Below are 20,235 nucleotides of genomic sequence, written 5' to 3' on the forward strand. Positions count from 1 at the left end.
ATCAAAAATACAGTATAAACAGTAATATTGAGAAATATTATTACAATTTAATTAACTGTATTCTATTTTTATATATTTTAGAATGTAATTTATTCCTATGATGGCAAAGCTGAATTTTCAGCATCATTACTCCAGTCTTCAGTGTCACGTGATCCTTCAGAAATCACTCTAAAATTCTGATTTGCTCAAGAAACATTTCTTATTATTATCAATGTTGAAAACAGTTGTGTTGCTTAATATTTTTGATGAAACTATTAATTTTAATGAATGTCTTACTGACCCCATATATACGTATTTATGTTTTGCTTTATTTGCACATTGCTTTGCATGATTACTGTTTCATTAGCTTCAAACATAGTTGTTTTTATTTCCCACACCGAGTGTTTCTATATGTAGAACTAGTGGACCATTATAAGCACTTGGTTTACTCCCTGCTCTTGTTTTGTAGAACTACCTCTAAATATAACGCCATTATTGAACAGCACCTCACGGCTCAAAGCTTGTGCTGTTTTGCACGGTGAAAGTAAAAATCTGATGTATTGAGTTCCACTCATTTCTCTCTGCTCAGCCGGACGAGGGGTTTACCATCAAGCGTTCAGGGTCTTTGGACTGCTACCCGCACCCAGGGATGTATTGGATAAGGTATGCCCACAGAGCGGCCCAAACCGACAGTGTTTTCATGGCAACGTGCTGGCAGTCTCCATAGTCCCTTTCCTTTCACACTCTGTGCCTCGAGTTATAAAGTGGGGTGATGCATTGCTTTTTGCCATTAATGCTTCTCAGTTCGTCTCTGCGTAGCTTTTGCTTTCTGGTGGTGCTTTGCTAAATTCTGATTGTCAGTGCTTCACTTTTCCCTTTCTTTGCTCTGTGTTATTGTCTAGTGGCATTCATTCCTGAGCAGTCATTCACTGTCCCATGCTCTCGTGTTCCTCAGACCACCCCTCTTGATAAGGAGAGGCAGGTTTTCAGACGAAGACGCCACCAGGATGTGAAAGCGGCTGCTCCCCGAAGCACCCAGAGCACCTTCCCCTCCAGCCCCGCCACCGGCCCGACCCTCTCTCCAGCAGAGTTCACCTCCGAGTCAGAGGATATTTCCCCCAGCTCGGCCGAAACCGTCCGCTCACCCACATCACCATTTTAAGCACAGGAATCAATGGAAAATGATCTAGAAAGAAAAGGTAAATCGGCTTGTGTATAGCAAAAGATGACAGTTTTTGAAAATTAATGTTTGTTACGTGGTGGAGCAGATGTGGTTAACTAGGACTGGATGGGCTGGTTTTCTTTGTTCAAATTCTGTGAGGGTAGCACACCTGAACAGGTGTAAAAATAATCTCACTCTCTTAACAGTTTTTCATCCGAATTGAGAAGCCCTTGTCATTGTTTAAGAGTTTTCTCTTGATAACTACCATTTGGTGCTATATGAGGTTTTGTTTGAAGACCATCCTACTCTTGATAGAAAGTATTGCAGCCAAACCTCCCGCTCTGTTTCTAGTTATCACACACACATGATCGTGTGTTTAATACTTATAATAAACCTGCAATGTCTTAACATCTTTTCTTTCAGTGACAAAATCTTTTACGTGAGTTTTTTATCTTTTGTATGAACTTTATATATTTTAAATATTTTAGGTTTGAACATTTATTTCAAACTGATAACTTATGTTTGCGTATTTCAGCCTTATTTTCTTTGAGAAACGTGTTTTCTGACTGTTGGTTAGACATTAGAATGTTCTTTCTAAAATGTGTAAAATGCCTGAATAGCTGAAGCTCTTTTTGATGTATGTGGCTTGTTTGAACTGTTTGAAGTGATGGGTGCTTATTTAACACGTATGACGTTCAATGATTAGAAACTTTTCAGTTCTTGCTGCTGCTATAATAATCTCTTCAGCTGTAAATTCAGTTCTGTCAACTACTATTTGCCATGAAGATCGTACAGCTACTTCCTAGAATTTGAATTCCTTCTCAGAGCAAGTGTTAATTTTCAGAACAGTATGTACGATTAGAGTTTTATTTTAAAAAGTATACACACTAAATGTCCACTACTGATTTTAAAGAGTACATTTGGACAAAAATTTTACATATTTGTCTTTTCTAAGTGGAATGTAATATTTTAGACAGAATTTTTGTCAATTTTAATTTTAATGTATGGTGTTGTTTTTGTCACACGATGGCCAAATATGACAACAGAATGATGCTCGTTTCCACCATATATATGGATTAAAAAAAAAATAATTATATTAAAAAAAAAAAAAAAACTTTTAATTTCACTGACTTTTTTCTCGAAATTCTGAGTTGTGTTCGGAATTCGGAATTGTAAGATATATACTCAGAATTTTGGGGAAAAAGTTAGAATTGTTAGAATTGTGCAGAATTGAGATATGTAAACTTGGAAATGTGGAAAACAAAATCAGAATTGTGAGATAAGTGAGATAAGGCACAATTCTTGTTGTTTTCTCAGAATTGCAAATTTATATCTCAATTCTGAGTTTTATTCTGGGGGCAGCCATGGCTGAATGGCAATTCTGTAACCCGAAGGTCGTGGGTTCGAGTCTCGGTACCGGCAGGGATTGTAGGTTTTATTATTTTAATGAACTAACATAACTAAGTACTTTTTTTTAAAGCAGTTCATTCATAATAGCAGCAAAAGTGTTTTGCAATAGAACATGAACACAACAAGTACATTGTACCAAACAATAATTTTTCAGCTAGAAGTACTTAAAGATGGATGACGTTAAAGATACCCTAAAATAAAGTGGGACCCAGCATAGCAGTTATAGCTGCATTATATACACAAAACTTAGCTATTAAGTTTCTGTTGCTCGGCCATGTCTGGACTCCAAATGTCTTATCTATTTATACAGTACATTTTCATTCCTTTATGTGGTGTTTTGTGGAGTTTGCACACTTACTGTAAAGGACCGAGTGTGTTTGTCTTGCATGTGATCTGAGTGTGAGTGATAATCATTTTACCATCAAGACATGTTGACCCCATCTACAGTACAAGCAACTAGTTTCAGTGAAGACTGTTTGTGCTTCTCAGTATTTAACATTGTTATACAGCTTATTGAAGCCTCCAGCATGAAAGGCTTCAGGTGACACTATGAAGGGGTGAAAAGCACAAAGGCGAAAAGAGTAGTTCTTTAAAGTATGAGCATGTATTTGCTTTTTAATTAAAAATGTATCTGCTGTGTTTGCTCGTCAAAATTAGACTAGAACCCAATCCATGATCAACCGGATGTAGATCAATTCATTATAATATAGGAAATATTCTAGCTCATATGCAAAATTCAGTGCAGAAGCATAAAATGTGTAAAATGCCTGAATAGCTGAAGCTCTTTTTGATGTATGTGGCTTGTTTGAACTGTTTGAAGTGATGGGTGCTTATTTAACACGTATGACGTTCAATGATTAGAAACTTTTCAGTTCTTGCTGCTGCTATAATAATCTCTTCAGCTGTAAATTCAGTTCTGTCAACTACTATTTGCCATGAAGATCGTACAGCTACTTCCTAGAATTTGAATTCCTTCTCAGAGCAAGTGTTAATTTTCAGAACAGTATGTACGATTAGAGTTTTATTTTAAAAAGTATACACACTAAATGTCCACTACTGATTTTAAAGAGTACATTTGGACAAAAATTTTACATATTTGTCTTTTCTAAGTGGAATGTAATATTTTAGACAGAATTTTTGTCAATTTTAATTTTAATGTATGGTGTTGTTTTTGTCACACGATGGCCAAATATGACAACAGAATGATGCTCGTTTCCACCATATATATGGATTAAAAAAAAAATAATTATATTAAAAAAAAACAAAAAACTTTTCATCTCACATTTCTGACTTTTTTCTCGAAATTCTGAGTTGTGTTCGGAATTCGGAATTGTAAGATATATACTCAGAATTTTGGGGAAAAAGTTAGAATTGTGAGATAAATGCAGAATTGAGATATGTAAACTTGGAAATGTGGAAAACAAAATCAGAATTGTGAGATAAGCTTGGAATTGCACAATTCTTGTTGTTTTCTCAGAATTGCAAATTTATATCTCAATTCTGAGTTTTATTCTGGGGGCAGCCATGGCTGAATGGCAATTCTGTAACCCGAAGGTCGTGGGTTCGAGTCTCGGTACCGGCAGGGATTGTAGGTTTTATTATTTTAATGAACTAACATAACTAAGTACTTTTTTTTAAAGCAGTTCATTCATAATAGCAGCAAAAGTGTTTTGCAATAGAACATGAACACAACAAGTACATTGTACCAAACAATAATTTTTCAGCTAGAAGTACTTAAAGATGGATGACGTTAAAGATACCCTAAAATAAAGTGGGACCCAGCATAGCAGTTATAGCTGCATTATATACACAAAACTTAGCTATTAAGTTTCTGTTGCTCGGCCATGTCTGGACTCCAAATGTCTTATCTATTTATACAGTACATTTTCATTCCTTTATGTGGTGTTTTGTGGAGTTTGCACACTTACTGTAAAGGACCGAGTGTGTTTGTCTTGCATGTGATCTGAGTGTGAGTGATAATCATTTTACCATCAAGACATGTTGACCCCATCTACAGTACAAGCAACTAGTTTCAGTGAAGACTGTTTGTGCTTCTCAGTATTTAACATTGTTATACAGCTTATTGAAGCCTCCAGCATGAAAGGCTTCAGGTGACACTATGAAGGGGTGAAAAGCACAAAGGCGAAAAGAGTAGTTCTTTAAAGTATGAGCATGTATTTGCTTTTTAATTAAAAATGTATCTGCTGTGTTTGCTCGTCAAAATTAGACTAGAACCCAATCCATGATCAACCGGATGTAGATCAATTCATTATAATATAGGAAATATTCTAGCTCATATGCAAAATTCAGTGCAGAAGCATTGATTACATATTGTATATTTGTATAGATGTATATCCATCGCTTGTCTATTGTCTTTCCCATCAAATGTCATTTAGGCTTGACTTTCTTACTGGTGGAAGAGTCTTTGCTTCCAAGTAGCATTGAACAGTGGTGCATTCAGCAACAAGCCAAACCTGTGAATAAATGATTCCTCAAGCAGAAACCAGTGTTTTTATTTTTTAAGGTCAGTTTCAATATACTGAGAATGATATTTAGTATAGGAGATTTTCATTGTTATGCATGTTTCCCTGTTTCTGTCACCATTTGATATTTTCCCCTCATATGCTGAAACGGCAAGGTGCGGTGTTTCCGTGACTGTCCAAAAAACTTATGAGGCACATGAATGTAAAGAAGTCCTAATCAAGCAGATTAAATGACGGAAAGTATTGCTGTTCTCAAATGCACATGTAGTGTGTTTGTATGCACTGATGCAAGGGAACAGTACTCAATGCCGTACATTTGATATTTTTTATTATAAATAAAAAGTAGGCAAATACATTTCTCTCATCACAATGATTCACTAGGACATACTGAACAGTTTTAACTAAAACGTAACCAACTTAAAAGCATATCTGCTGAATTAGCAGGCACCTTCACTTGTAATGTCAATGTTCCTGATGGAAACTATTCTCATCGAATAATCAAATCAAATTTGATTTCAATAATCAAATTTGAAATCTGAGGCATTTTAACATATGACACTAAGGTAAACTCATTTTTAAGGTTTTACAAATAACCAATGCTCAGTATATCAAATCTAAATCTATTCTTGTAAATAAAATGTTAAGTATGGCACCATATTTATTGTGTGGATTGGCAAAAAAAAATTTTTTTGCTTCGTACAGCAGAATATTTCACATATTTGCACAAAAACAATTAAAAATAGTGTAGATTTTTTGATTCATAAACTCCGAGTTATAAATTTGATTTACATTATGTAAGAGAATCAAAGATGCACATACATCATACATAATGTATTGCTTACAGCAGTGATTTTACAATGTTATTTTCTGTTTACAAGTGCAATTCTGAAAGGTGCCAGTAGACAATTTAAGACAGTAAAGGAATATAACAAATAATATTTATCGCACACCCTTCATCCTAATATTCTGACCATGTGAAAACCAAAAATTTTTTTTGAGATGTACAAAGCTTGGTGTATGCAAATGAGAAAATATTCAAAATAAAAACCAGTTATAGGTGCAAATACCAGTCTAAAAACCTCAACGTTTGTGTAAAGCCATGTATGACTTTAAATGATAAAACTGCACAAGAATTACAATATTTGCCCAGATGCAGCATCAGCACCAACCCTCATTTAGTGCTCGTCTTTAATGGTGCATACATTACATATCTGAAATGAAATACATCCACAACAGACAAACCATTCATCCTCACATGAGGAGGATGAGTGAACAAACATTACAGGACGTCACATTAAACAAAAGAGCTTTTCTTTTTTCTCTCTCTTTGTAATCATATCAAAAAGCATTTGATGATGTCAAACGCATAAACAGGACAAACAGAATTCAATTGCAGAATAGTTCAGAAAGCAGCCTCACAGACAAGTTTAAAAGAAGTTGTATAGCATTTACATTCATGAGCTCAGCAGCAGAGGGAGGACTTTTACTTATTTATTGTTCAGGTGGCTTTTCTTTCCCGAGGGCCGAAAGAAAAAAAACCTAGAGAAAGTGAAATATGCTGCAAGCCAGTAGAAAATAAACCTCATAAAAATATTGTTATTGGTTCTCTATGCAAAGTGTCACGATTACAGTTCAAATGACGGGACTACGAGTAAAAAGGCTGTTTTTGACAAGACTATTGTTGGTTCAGATGACAATTAGATAAAATAATTTGTGATGAAAAACTGGCCTCCATCTGTGCTCTCTCCATTCATTTTGAAATTGTCATCTGTCAACTGCTCCTGTGCATTTTTTGAGACACATATAAGCAGCTGGATCTCAGAGTAGGTTACCACACTTAAACTGCTGTGATTTCTCCAACTAGCATTGTGTCATTTCTTGATCCATATTCCATATGTTTATTTGCTACATCACCTCCCATAATGGCACGTTACCGTTCGAGGCTGCAGCTGGCCGTCACTGGCTGATCGCTCTCAGTACCTGTTCTGATGCTCAAAGTGCCAGCGATTAAAATCAAGGTTGAAAGCCACGATGCTGCCAGACGCCATGCCTGTGATCAGAGTCCTGGAAACATTGAAAACAGAGTCAGGTTTAAACCAGTTTAGGATTTGTTTGTATAGTTTGTCTCTGTGTGGTGTAAGTATAAACTTTGTATAAGGTTTATAAAGTTTGACCTCTGATCATGTGACAGGTCCATGGCTCGGATGCCGGCGTCACAGCCAGGGTAGACATACAGTTGCTTGAAGTCACAGGCCTGCCAGATCTCCACCACCCCGTTATCTCCTCCAGTCACTAGATTTTGCCCATCACTGCTCAGGAGGATGGCCTGACAAAAGAGAAGGAAATACAGCTTTTTCTAAACTTTAGTAACTAGCAACCTACTCTACCATTCAAAAGTTTGGGGGCACGATTAATTTGTATTTATTTTTGATTTTTTTTGAAAGAAAGTAATACATTTATTCATCAAGGACACATTAAACCAATTAATAATTACAGTAAAAAGACATTTATAATATTAGAAAAGATTTGTATTTCAAATAAATGCTGTTCTTTGGAACTTTCTATTCAACAAAAATACTGAAAAAAGAATCACAACTTCCACAAAAATATTAAGCAGCACAACTGTTTTCAACATTGATAATAAGAAGAAATAATATTTCACAATACTACTGATTTTACTGTATTTTTGATCAAATGAATGCAGCCTTGGCAAACATAAGAGGCTTAACAAAAAAAAAAAAATTATAAAATCTTACCAACCAAATACAAATATAACATTTATAATGTTGAAAAGTGAAAAATGTACTATAATTCAATTTAAGAATTCATCTTTTTACTCAACAAACAGTTTTGCAATTGCAGCCATAGAGCATTATTAGAAAACTAAGCATTGCTATAGAAATCTAATCTAACAGACCAGTATGTGTGTGACCAAGTAAAGAGTTCAGAACATACACGTGTGGAGTCGTTGATCTCCATCTGGGCCAGCAGCTTGCCGTTGATGCTGAAGTTGCAGAACTGACCCCTGTCATAGTAGATGATGCAGTGACCTTCACTGGACACTGAGATCAGGCGAGGAAGCACACAGCTGTCAGAGCCCTCCAGTGCCCTCAGAAGATCCCCAGTGATGGTGTGGACCAGACATGGCCCCTCTGACAAACAGACATGTCTGATAAGTGACGCTCTTGTGGAATCACACACTGCCTCTTCACTTCATATCCCACAATGGTCCTCTCTCACTTACCTTTTGCTCCACTGATTACAATTCCCAGCTCAGCACACACTGACACACACACAACCTCATAGTCATGACCGGTCAGAACCGCACGAGGAGCTGGGTAATCACCTGCAAATGAGCACAGGAAGCACAAACACACATATTACCCAGCAGGAAACAGAAATATAACAACATCAGCAAACTGTAGCATAACAGGCTTTAAAAGTGAATTTAAAAGTAAAAATAAACATACAATTTCAGGATTTTGAAAGATATAATAAAAAAACAAACAAACAAAAACAATTAAAATAATAAATTAAACACACACACAAAAACATAAACATTAATAAAATTAAAAATATAAATAGAAAAATAGATGTATTCTCACTAGTGGTGTTTTAGGATTTTGACTATTATAAATAAAATTACAATAATAATAAATTATAAATAATTAATAAAATAAATTAAAAACTTTAAAAATAGAAGCACTGACTTTTAGGATTTTGAAATATATAACTAAAATCTTAATAATAATAATAATAATAACAAAAAATAAACCAAATTATAAATATATGAACAGAAATAAAATAAACACAAAAATAAAAAAATATAGCATTATAAATAAATACATAGAAGCAACATTATAAAATAGGATTATAAAATAATAATAAATTATAAATACTTTCATAAAAATAGATTAATAAACAGAAACAGAAGCATTCTTATTAGTGGTCTTAGACTTAGGATTTTAAAATACAAAATAATAACAATAACAACAATAACAATAAAGCAATCACAAAAGTAAATGATATATTAATTGATAAAAAAATAAATGAAAAATATAAATGGGAGAAATATAAACACTCACTAGTGGTCTTTGACTTGTGGATCCTGCTGTACATAAATAATTATTTATTAAACTGCTAGCCTATAAAAGCAGCTTGTTTTGTTTTAGCAGATTCTTGCAGTGCACATGACTAAAACCAATTAATCTGATTCTGCATGGAAGATAACGCAGTAAGAATACTACACAAACACAATATAACCGATGTGAGGAAACCACAATAAAGCCCTCAAGAACATCTGCCTCTAAATGATCACCGACAGCGGCCCAACAGCCTCTGAACCCCATACACTGTCACATGATGGATGAGAGGGAGGGAAGAGGTGATATGAGCTCATTTAAAGACACCTGTGGTACCTCATCAGCACCAGCTGGACGGATCAGTGAACTGCCATGAAAGGGCTCGTTTTGGAAAAAGTAGAAAACTCATTTAAAACCTGCCTCTTACAAACACAACAGCCGAGATGTGATTTGAACAATGTGGAATACATCCCCATCCCTATCACGTCTACATTTTGCTTATTATAAGGTCCACTGCTGCAATTTCCAAAGCAGTTCATTTGAGAAATAACAGGTAGAATCATTAAACTCGCTCGGCCTCCTGGGTCTCTACCATCACGCTTGAAGATACTTGTATATTTGTACACACTGCAGTAAGTTAGAGAAGCAATTCAAGTGTAAGGAAAGCGGGGCCTGTGCTGTAATTAGCTTGATTTGTGCAGTGAGGAAGCAAAGCAGTAATTATTAGCCGGGGGGATCAACATTATGTTTCCAGATTGATCAAACAGTGCTTTTGGAGAAGGTGTGTGTGTGTTTCATTGGTTTAAAGGATTAGTTCTGTCATCATTTACTTGCTCATGTTCCAAACACATTTGACTCTCTTCTGTGGAACACAAATCTAAATAATGTGCGGCTCACGCTTCTCGATGCTGTTACAATGAATGCAACATAAGCAGTCAAGCCTCAAAAAGGACGCAGAAGCTCCATAAAAAGTAGTAATTAACACCAAATTTACCAAATTAACACCACAGACCCAAATTTACAGTACTGTTCAAAAGTTTGGGGTCGGTTAGATTTTTTATTATTTTGGAAAGAAGTCTCTTATGCTCACCAAGGCTGCATTTATTTGATCAAAAATAGATAAAAATATTATGAAATATTATTACAATTTAAAATAACTGTTTTCTATTTGAATATATTTTAAAATGTAATTTATTCCTGTGATGTCAAAGCTGAATTTTCAGCATCAATACTCCAGTCTTCAGTGTCACATGATACTTCAGAAATCATTCAAATATGCTGATTTGCTGCTCAAGAAACATTTCTTTTTGGCAACAGTTGCACTGGTTAATATTTTTGTGGAAATCATGATACTTTTTTTCCCATGATTCTTTGATGAATAGAAAAAGAAAAGCATTTATATCAAATTAAAACATTCTGCAACATTATAAATGTCTTTACTGTCACTTTTGACCAATTTAATGCAACCTTGCTGAATAAAAAATATACTAATTTCTTTAAAAAAAAAAACATTTTTATTGACCCTAAACTTTTGAACGTAGTGTATGTCCAGTGATCTGTTAAATGTTGACATCAGATCACTGAGTCAGTGAGTTAAACTTGAGAATTTGATCAGGCTGATTCATGAACAAATCATTCAGGTTTAGTGAACTGGGTCGTTTGGTGAGCTGAGCTGATGTCAAAATGTCAATATTTTCAGTGAATAAGGCTCAAATTTCAGTCTGTTCTGCACAAAAAGTCACCATATAACTTCAGAAGATGTCTGAGCTACTTTTATGGTGCTTTCAGGTTCTTTATGAAGCCTGGAAGTCCTGATTCATTGCAACTGAATGTTAAAGAGCGACCAATATTGAAAGAAAATCCTACAGTTTTGGCACGTCCTATATTTTATATATAATTCCTTTAAATTACACTGAATCTCTGATCATTTCTTTAATAACTTAAATAAACCATAAAGTTGTTCTCTGATGATAAATTCCTGATTTTAAGTGGCCACATTGTATGTTTTAATCTGTACTGCATCAAACATAACGCGCTGTCCATGTACAGGCAGAGGGATTTATAAAACAAAAGCTAATAATGTAGTACTGGGAGAAGGTTCATCCCATTAATTGAGATCTAACACTAACACTAAGTTCATTAACATCCACATAATAAAGACATATGCCATTACTTTGCATGTAGAGCACCATTAAATGAAGCCAGGAATCAATAGAATGACCGCTACAAATCCAGATGTTTTTTTTTTAAGTTGGCGAGCAATCAAAGGTTACTCAGGCCTTGATCAATATGGGCCCGTGTTCACCGAGTTCTCCACAGGGGCCCGTCTGACAGCGCTAAGCCCAGCTGTCAGTGATCAGGGTGGGGACGTGTGTCAGCACTGGATCCCTCGGGAGATCCCAGATCACCTTCATCACAATAGATTTAATCAGTCCGCACCCGGGCCCTTCTAAACCCTCGCACTAAACCCCAGCGGTACAGCGACACAATTAAGAGGTGTAAATTGGAGAGCGGCTGCTGGGGTCGTGAAGCACCGGGGCCTTGATTGAGCCGGACGGGATTTTAATCATTGCACATTTAAGACACACTCCGGCTTTCTCGGGCAACTGTGAAATCAATTTCTACACCATGTCGGAGTGCCTCAGGGGCCGGTACTGGGATATCTGCTGAATATTCATGGATGTTCCTGTCCTGACACTCTCCATTGAGAGACAGATGAAAAAAGTGCAGTGTGGGGAAGCTTGATGAAGCACAGCTGAACTTATCATTGACACAAAAACACACGCTAATGAGGGTTTGTTTTTCTTTACTGCTACACTGATATCGTTTTAACAACCTCAAATAATTTTGGGTATAAGTCTGGAATATATAATGAGGGAAAATAAAATACTTTTGCATTAAATGGGTGCATTCCCCTTTAGATCATATACTAACACCAGAATTAGGTTTATGGAGTGTGTACGTGTGTGTAACTGTGAAAGTTTTGCCTCAGGTCAAAGTATATTTCCTGCAAAAACAGTTATATACTGCATGCTTATGAAAACATAAGATCAAAATAAAGAAAAGAAAAGAAAAGAAAAAGACTTTACAATAAGTTTCTGTTGAAATACAGATGAAATAATAATAAAATAATAAAATAAATACGAAATAAGATCAACCAGCATTTTAAAGATGATTTAAAACAGTACAAAACTGTTAAAAATTCAATAAAAAATAGTGAAAATTAATATATATCAGTATTTTACAATTTATTCGCTAAGTTAGTTTTTTTCGTAAATTTATTTCGAACCTTATTGAACTTATTTTGAACCTTATTGTGCTCCCAAAAATTGTTCTGAAATATACCACTAGAGGGCACTGTTCATTTCTTAGAGGACAGGGCTCAACATTTTCATCCATTTGAATTTTGGACATGGACAATTCTTTTTTAAATTAAAAATCTTAAATTATTATTATTATTACTATTAAGCTGTTCCAAGAAATAATTACATATAAATAGTGTTCATTAGTATTACTCAGAAATGACTGCAATTAAGTGCAGCTGAAATTATGACATTATTACATTGCATGACATAATGACACCAGATTGGTACTAGATTGGTGTACCATGAGCTTGATAAAGTTAACAATGTTAGGTTTATTCCTGGTTATATATAAATAGTTCTTTGTTCATAATTCCCTCCAGTTTCAAGCATACAGACCATTCGTCTCCTTTGTGAGGGCACACAGTAAGCAGTTGTGTGTGAATATCATGGGAGTTTTGTTCCCTGTGCTTTAAAAACAGGAGCCTCGCTAATTGGAGGCAGTCGAGCTGAAATCCTTAATTAACTGTCTGAGCATCACTGAAGTTAATTAGAGAACACGCTCACCTAAACCACAGCTCATGACATGCTGAAAAAAAGGACAACACATCTAATACACATCAACGGAGCAAAAGGACACACATCTTTGCAAAACGCACACAAGAGCAAGCTCAGACGTGCAGACTTGTTTTCTTATTAACATGTTTGCAGCTCATGTTACAAAAAAACAGCTTTCTGGTTTCTGTAGCAAGGGATCCTGGAACAATTAGGAGCTGTAATGCATTCATTTGTTATGCAATAATAGCTTTTGTTAGTACAGAAGTTAATATAAAAATGAAAAAAAAAAAAATAATAATAATATTATGTTGCCTAGTGTTTGAGCTTCTATAATCTCCTCCATTATTAATGTAACATCTAATATTAATGTCTATTCTTGCATGATTGTATAATGTAGTATGCTTAATATTGAGGTAATTGCGCTTAAAGGAATAGTTCACCCAATAATAAAATGACTCATATTTTAGCCAGAAGCAACAATTTGAAGTTAAAAACATCCTAATGATGGATTTGTTTATTACAAACAAGATCGGTTTTGCATCACAAGATGTTATTGCTGTATTGAAGTCATGTTGTGGATTATTGTGATGTTTTATTATCTGTTTGGACTCTCATTCTGACGGCACCCATTCACTGCAGAGGATAAAAAAAAAAAATAATAATAATATTATGTTGCCTAGTGTTTGAGCTTCTATAATCTCCTCCATTATTAATGTAACATCTAATATTAATGTCTATTCTTGCATGATTGTATAATGTAGTATGCTTAATATTGAGGTAATTGCGCTTAAAGGAATAGTTCACCCAATAATAAAATGACTCATATTTTAGCCAGAAGCAACAATTTGAAGTTAAAAACATCCTAATGATGGATTTGTTTATTACAAACAAGCAGCTTTTTGCATCACAAGATGTTATTGCTGTATTGAAGTCATGTTGTGGATTATTGTGATGTTTTATTATCTGTTTGGACTCTCATTCTGACGGCACCCATTCACTGCAGAGGATACATTGATGAACAAGTGATGTAATGTTACATTTCTCCAAATCTGTTCCGATGAAGAAACAAATTCATGTACATCTTGGATGGCCTGAGGGTGAGTACATTTTCATTTTTGGGTGAACTATTCCTTCAGGTTTAGTTTCTACTCACTGTTGTTAGGGTTGTCTCCAATGATATGGTGTCGCCCACTCCAGTACCACAGCAACAGAGTGGCATCTCTGGATCCCGACACAATGTAGCAGTCACCACCGATGTAAGACTCGGAGCGTGCCAGACATGTGACCACGTCCCAGTGACCGAACACAATCTGAGTGAGCTTGCCTGCAAACAAACATACGTTCTTTTTGTCCCTCACACTTCAAAGCACAAATGTGACCCTGGACCACAAAACCAGTCTTAAGTCGCTGGGGTATATTTGTAGCAATAGCTAAAAATACATTGTATGGGTCAAAATTATAGATTTTTCTTTTATGCCAAAGATCATTAGGATATAATTAGTAAAGATCACGTTCCATGAAGATATTTTGTAAATTTCTTACTGTAAATATATTAAAACTGAATTTTTGATCAGTAATATGCATTGCTAAGAACTTTATTTGGACAACTTTAAAGGCGATTTTCTCAATATTTTGATTTTTTTGCACCCTCAGATTCCAGATTTTCAAATAGTTGTATCTCGGCCAATCTCAGTGTATCACAAACCATACATCAATGGAAAGCGTATTTATTCAGCTTTCAGATGATGTATAAATCTCAATTTCGAAAAATTGACCTTTATGACTGGTTTTGTGGTCCAGGGTCACAAATATGTTGGTTAGACCAATAAACATTAATATCTTGGTCACTCATTAAAAAAAAAAAAAGTATCAAACTACAAGAGTCTTCTGAAGCCAAATGATGTTTCAAGAAAGTTCTAGAGAGAAATGGATTTTTGAACAAATTATTTTGTGTTCACATTAATGAATCAGTTGACTCAGTTCAAATAACCAATCTAACTGATTCATTCGCAATTCAGAGTTCAGCTCGCTGACTCTAACCTGGGTGTTGTACGGCTTCAAAAGTACAACATACAAGTCATATGGACTACCTTCAGGATACTTTGATTCAACGTGAGTAAATAATGACAAAATGTAACATTTTGGGTGAATAATTCCCTTAATGTCTAATGAGCGTCTCTTACCCGTGTCTGAAGAGTAAACACGGAAACTCTTGTCCCAGAAACCACATACCAGGATGTAGCGGTTATCAGCCGTCACCACAAAACACTGAGTGTTGATCTGAATGCTCTGGTCAACCAGGTCAGTGATTTGTCGTTTGTTTGTGCCCGAGTTGTTAGCTGGAAGAGACATGTTTACAGAGTTTTGAAATCATTCAACTTACAAAAAAATAAAAGTCTAATTTATTAAAATATTCAAACTACAGTTCCAAAGTTTTGGAGATGATAAAGAGTTTTTTTCCCCTAATAAATATGCAAGTTCAGTGTTTACCTTCTTTACTAAAGCTAAAGCATGTAATTTTTGTGTCACTTTATCACAAATATTGTATATATGATGACACTCTCCACATCTGCTATTGAATGGATAAATGAATAGTCCCACTACAAACTCATGCTATCAGTTGAAACAATGTTGCTGTGTCGAATAAGTTGGGATATAAAACAGAGCAATATTTTCAAAGCACCACAGAGCCACAGTGTCACACTTTTCAGAGAAACCTGCTGTGCAAACAGATTACTTAAATTAGTTACGAATGGAATAGAAGAAAGTATTTTAACAACAAAAAACCTCAAACCCACCAATAAGTGAGTCCATCTCAATGGGGAGGTGATGGGCCTGCTCTAGTGAATATCCTGGAGCTCCTCGAAGACCTACACACACACAGACAATAAAAGAAATCAGAAACACATTGTTCAGTACCTGTTCAAAAACACACACACTGTAAAAAAAAAATCAATAAAAAAAAATATCATCATATTTGTCTTGTACTCTAGTAAAAACATCTAAACATACATTTACTTGAGAAGCAAAATTACTAATGATATTAAGTCTTGTTTTCTTTCTTGCTTAAAAACAAGAAAAAATATCTGCCAATGGGGTAAGAAAAATTTATAAGGAAAAATGATTTCTCTTACTCTATTGGCAGACTTTTTTCACCCTTGTTTTAAGCATAAAGCTGCTTAATTTTGATACATTTTTGCATACTTTTTTTCCAGAAGAAAAAACAACAGAAAAAACAAGAGAAGAGTCCTTTTGCTTCTCAAGGAAATGCATCTTGATTAGATATTTGTACTGGAAAGCAAGACAAAAATACTGAGAAATAAAATTATTTTCCTTAGAAATAAAAGTCTTCCTACAGACACCTGCCCTGCCGCCACAGTCAAGTCCACTTCCTGACCCCGTCCCATATGACATGGGGTCTTTATGGAGACCCACCAGTCAGATCTCCATGGTGCTTATTGATTTCTCTCTCTCTCCTGTGTCAGGCAGGCCAGAGCTATAGCACCCCTGAGGCAGGCCTACAGAGCAAAGACAGTGTGGCGGCCTCATTATTTTGTGGGAGCGACACACACACATATGGCCGGAGAGGGCTGGCCCTGCAGCTGCAGCCATTAGTAGTGTGAGAGAGTGAAGTTGTCACGTTTGGTCCTGACATCACTATGTGTTGCCGTGACAGCTGGGGAGGTGCGATGCGAAAGGAAAGGCCGTGATAGGCTAATTTACCTTAGGCCACTGAGCCCGACCTCTGACCCGCAGGTGAGGGGGGCTCTGGGGAAAGGCTAGTTGGGTAATGTTGTTCACACATGGCCAAGTGGTAACATGTGGAGTGTAGCTGTTTTTTGTTGGAGTGTGCATGTTTGTGTTTGCAGGTGAAATCAAGCTATTAGCTGGTTAAATAGTATGTAGTATACACAGAGATTCCCACTCACCCACGGTGTTATGCCAGCGGTTGACAGCGAAGAGCCGGCTGCAGGTGATGGTGACGACGGCGGGGAGGGTCAGGTGCGGCAGCGTGTTAGCGGCCACGTGAGTGACAGGAGAGTTGGAGGGAAACTTCAGCACCATGATGACATCCTGCTGCATCTGATCCTTGTACATGAGCGGACTCTGCGGAAGGAAACACTGTTGAACAGAGAAAGCAAAGGAAGAGAAAGATGGAAAAGAGGGAGGGAAGGGAGAGATAGATGAGGAGAGGTTGTTAGCGAAAAAAAAAAGAATTGGAAAACAGAGGATAGACTGTGTGTGGTAGTTCAGGAGGAGAGTCAGGGAGAAGATCTATCTATCTATCTATCTATCTATCTATCTATCTATCCATACACACACACTACAGTTCAAAAGTCTGTACGATTTTTTGTTTGTTTAAAAAAAAAAACTCTATTAGGCTCACCAAGGCTGCATTTATTTGGTGACAAATGCAGTCAAAAAAGTAATATTGTGAAATATTATTTTAAATATTGAAATATTTAAAATGACTTTTCCATTTGGATATTTTTTTTAAATGTAATTTATTCCTGTAATGTCAAAGCTGAATTTTCAGCATCATTAATCCAGGCTTTAGTGTCACATGATACGTCAGAAATCATTCTAATATATGATGTGCTGCTCAATAAACATTTCTTACTATTATCAGTGTTGAAAATATCAAATTTTATTTTTATTTTTTTGTGTGTGGAAACAGTGATTCTTTAATGAATAAGACAGTTAAAAAGAAAAGTATTTATTTTAAATATAATATTTTTGTAGTAAAAAAAGAAAGAAAAAAAAGTATTTACTGTCACTTTTAATCAATTTGATGCAACTTTGCTGAAAAAAAAAATCTTACTGAGCCTAAAAATACAGTAAAATATATAATAAAATGTATAGTCTAAATAAAAACACACTTCAAACAGACGTCACAGTGAGGAAAATGTGCAATCTGCGATTATTTCAAAAACCCGTGTTTTACGCTGATTTGAGGAACATGATAGTCAAAGCATTTCATTATGGACATCTTTGGCAACCACAAACTCAACTGACAGTGAAACCTAAAGCAGTAGGCTGCACACAATTACTTAGAAATATAAATAAGTACTAATTATAAAACTTGTATTGACAGCATTACAACATTCACTTTGTAAACTCCAGTGTGATTGTTATGACAGATGCTTGATTGACATGGGAGTGATTAGTTTTGAGGTGTGAGGACTTATATGGCCAGTAGAGAGCACTGTTCTCCCGACACAACTATCTGACGAGAGAGTTCTTCCTGATGGAGTTGTGAGCTCCTGTAAGTATGGCAGGTCTGTGTGTCATGTTATTTGTGTTAGGGCATGTGTGTGGCTCTGTGAAGGTTGTTGTACACAGAACCAGTGACTACCTGGAAGTAGCAGAGCTTGACTTTTCAGCATGTGGGTTCAAGTAAGGAGCAAACTACAAATTGGATAAAGCCTACAGTACAGTTACAAAGAGGAAATCAATGGAAATGGCCTAGATTTATAGACACACACACACACGGAACTCTCCATAGGCGTAATGGTTTTTATACTGTACAAACTGCATTTTCTCTCACCCTACACCTAAACCTACCCCTCACAGAAAACTTTGTGCATTTTAAGATTTTCAAAAAACACAATTTAGTATTTTTTAACCCTTCTGAATTACAGGGACACAGGAAGTGTCCTCATAAACCACCTTCACATTGTAAAACCTATGTCATACCCATGTCATTATTCACAATTGTGTCCTCATAAACCACCCAAACCGGTGCGCGTGCACACACACACACACACACACACACACACACACACACACACTGCATTGCTCAGGCTAAGTAGATTTTTCCTGAAAATTAATCAACTTGAAATGTAGTTACAATAGCAGTATTACTATTTTAATGGTTATCACACTGCAGATTGAGCTAAACTACAACATGGCTGCTGCAAAATTTTGGACATATGGACGTGAGACTGTTGTACTGGGTTACGTTGTAATACCCATGTCATTATACACATTTGTGTCCTCATAAATCATATATACCAGAACACACACACACGCACACACACACATCACCGTTTCCACAAAAATATTTAGCAGCACAACGGTTTTCAACATTGATAATAATAAGAATGGTTTCTTGAGCACCAAATCAGCATATCAGAAATATTTCTGACGTATCATGTGACACTGAAGACTGGAGTAATGATGCTGAAAAATCAGCTTTGTATCACAGAAATAAATAACATTTTAACATATATTTAAATAGAAAACATTTTGAAATAGTCATTTCAAATTGTAATATTTCACAATATTACTGCATTTTTGATAAAATAAATGCAGTTTTGGTGAGTATAAGACACTTCTTCTAAAAACTCCTAGCAACACAAACCTTTTGAACGGTAGTGTACTTTGGGAATTTGACGTGCTGCAGCGTAACATGCTTTGTTTAAACCATCTAAAACCAAGGTTTTTGCTTAGTCACTATGTTTAAAGTTTTCTTGACCTAATGTTACAATTACAAATTAAGATTTAGGTTTCTTTTTGCCTGTTGTGTGATACATGTATGAGCCATAAACTCTGATGAAGAGTCAAAAATCATTGAAGAAAGGACTGAAACCTTTTCATCCTTCACTCCACAAACATCCCTCACGTTATATAACGCTGACAGACGCATGTCACCGTGTGTTGGTTATTGATAGGCTGTATGTTTATGTTTGTGTGTGGAGTCCAGGAGATGTGGAGAGTTTGCGTGTGTGCCACTGTGAACGGTAGCATTGACAGACACCTACAAGCTCCCCTCGACTGTTCTGAGGCTCTGATCCCATCAATCTTTCCTTCCCGCGTGGAGCGCCTCCCACAGTCTCTCAGAACAAAACAGCTCTCCCTCAGCGCTCTGAAGCCTGGACTCTTGTGTCAGATCAAACATCTGCTTTATCCATGTCACTACACCGTGCAGATATGCATGTTAAACTTGTCACATGACCTACACAGAAATTATTTTTTCCTACTTAGTATGTTTTCCAGTAAAAATATCTAAACATGCTTTAATCAAGATACACTTAACTTAAGAATGCAAAAAGACTTAAGATATTACGTCATGTCTGAAAAATTTATAAAAATTAAGTGAGTTTATGTTAAAAACAAGAAAAAATATCTGCCATGAAGTAAGAAAAGTAAACTTAATTCAAAGGGAAAACAAGATTTGTTTTATTTTATTTCACACACACACACACACACACACACACACACACACACACACACACACATACACACACACATATAGA

General features: G+C 35.7%; 2 protein-coding genes across 3 annotated transcripts in view; one reads left to right on the forward strand and one right to left on the reverse strand.

The window, feature by feature from the left end:
• LOC107683036 (serine/threonine-protein kinase DCLK1-like) overlaps positions 1-1,594 on the forward strand; it is a 32,673-nt gene extending 31,079 nt beyond the window's left edge. For both annotated transcript variants that reach the window (XM_016479139.1, XM_016479132.1), the window contains exon 16: positions 935-1,594. In XM_016479139.1, coding sequence (XP_016334625.1) covers positions 935-1,141 — 207 coding nt within the window. In that variant the 3' untranslated portion in view covers positions 1,142-1,594. The remainder of the gene's footprint in view (positions 1-934) is intronic.
• A 4,211-nt stretch (positions 1,595-5,805) lies between these two features.
• LOC107683414 (neurobeachin-like) overlaps positions 5,806-20,235 on the reverse strand; it is a 267,384-nt gene continuing 252,954 nt past the window's right edge. Inside the window, exons 50-57 of the mRNA XM_016479471.1 lie at positions 16,906-17,212; positions 15,775-15,846; positions 15,160-15,315; positions 14,130-14,300; positions 8,279-8,380; positions 7,990-8,186; positions 7,209-7,360; positions 5,806-7,098 (exon numbers count right to left, since the gene is read on the reverse strand). Coding sequence (XP_016334957.1) covers positions 7,008-7,098; positions 7,209-7,360; positions 7,990-8,186; positions 8,279-8,380; positions 14,130-14,300; positions 15,160-15,315; positions 15,775-15,846; positions 16,906-17,212 — 1,248 coding nt within the window. The 3' untranslated portion in view covers positions 5,806-7,007. The remainder of the gene's footprint in view (positions 7,099-7,208; positions 7,361-7,989; positions 8,187-8,278; positions 8,381-14,129; positions 14,301-15,159; positions 15,316-15,774; positions 15,847-16,905; positions 17,213-20,235) is intronic.

This window comes from Sinocyclocheilus anshuiensis, unplaced genomic scaffold (genome assembly GCF_001515605.1).
Source record: "Sinocyclocheilus anshuiensis isolate Anshui unplaced genomic scaffold, SAMN03320099.WGS_v1.1 scaffold1170, whole genome shotgun sequence".
In the NCBI taxonomy this organism is placed as follows: Eukaryota; Metazoa; Chordata; class Actinopteri; order Cypriniformes; family Cyprinidae; genus Sinocyclocheilus; species Sinocyclocheilus anshuiensis.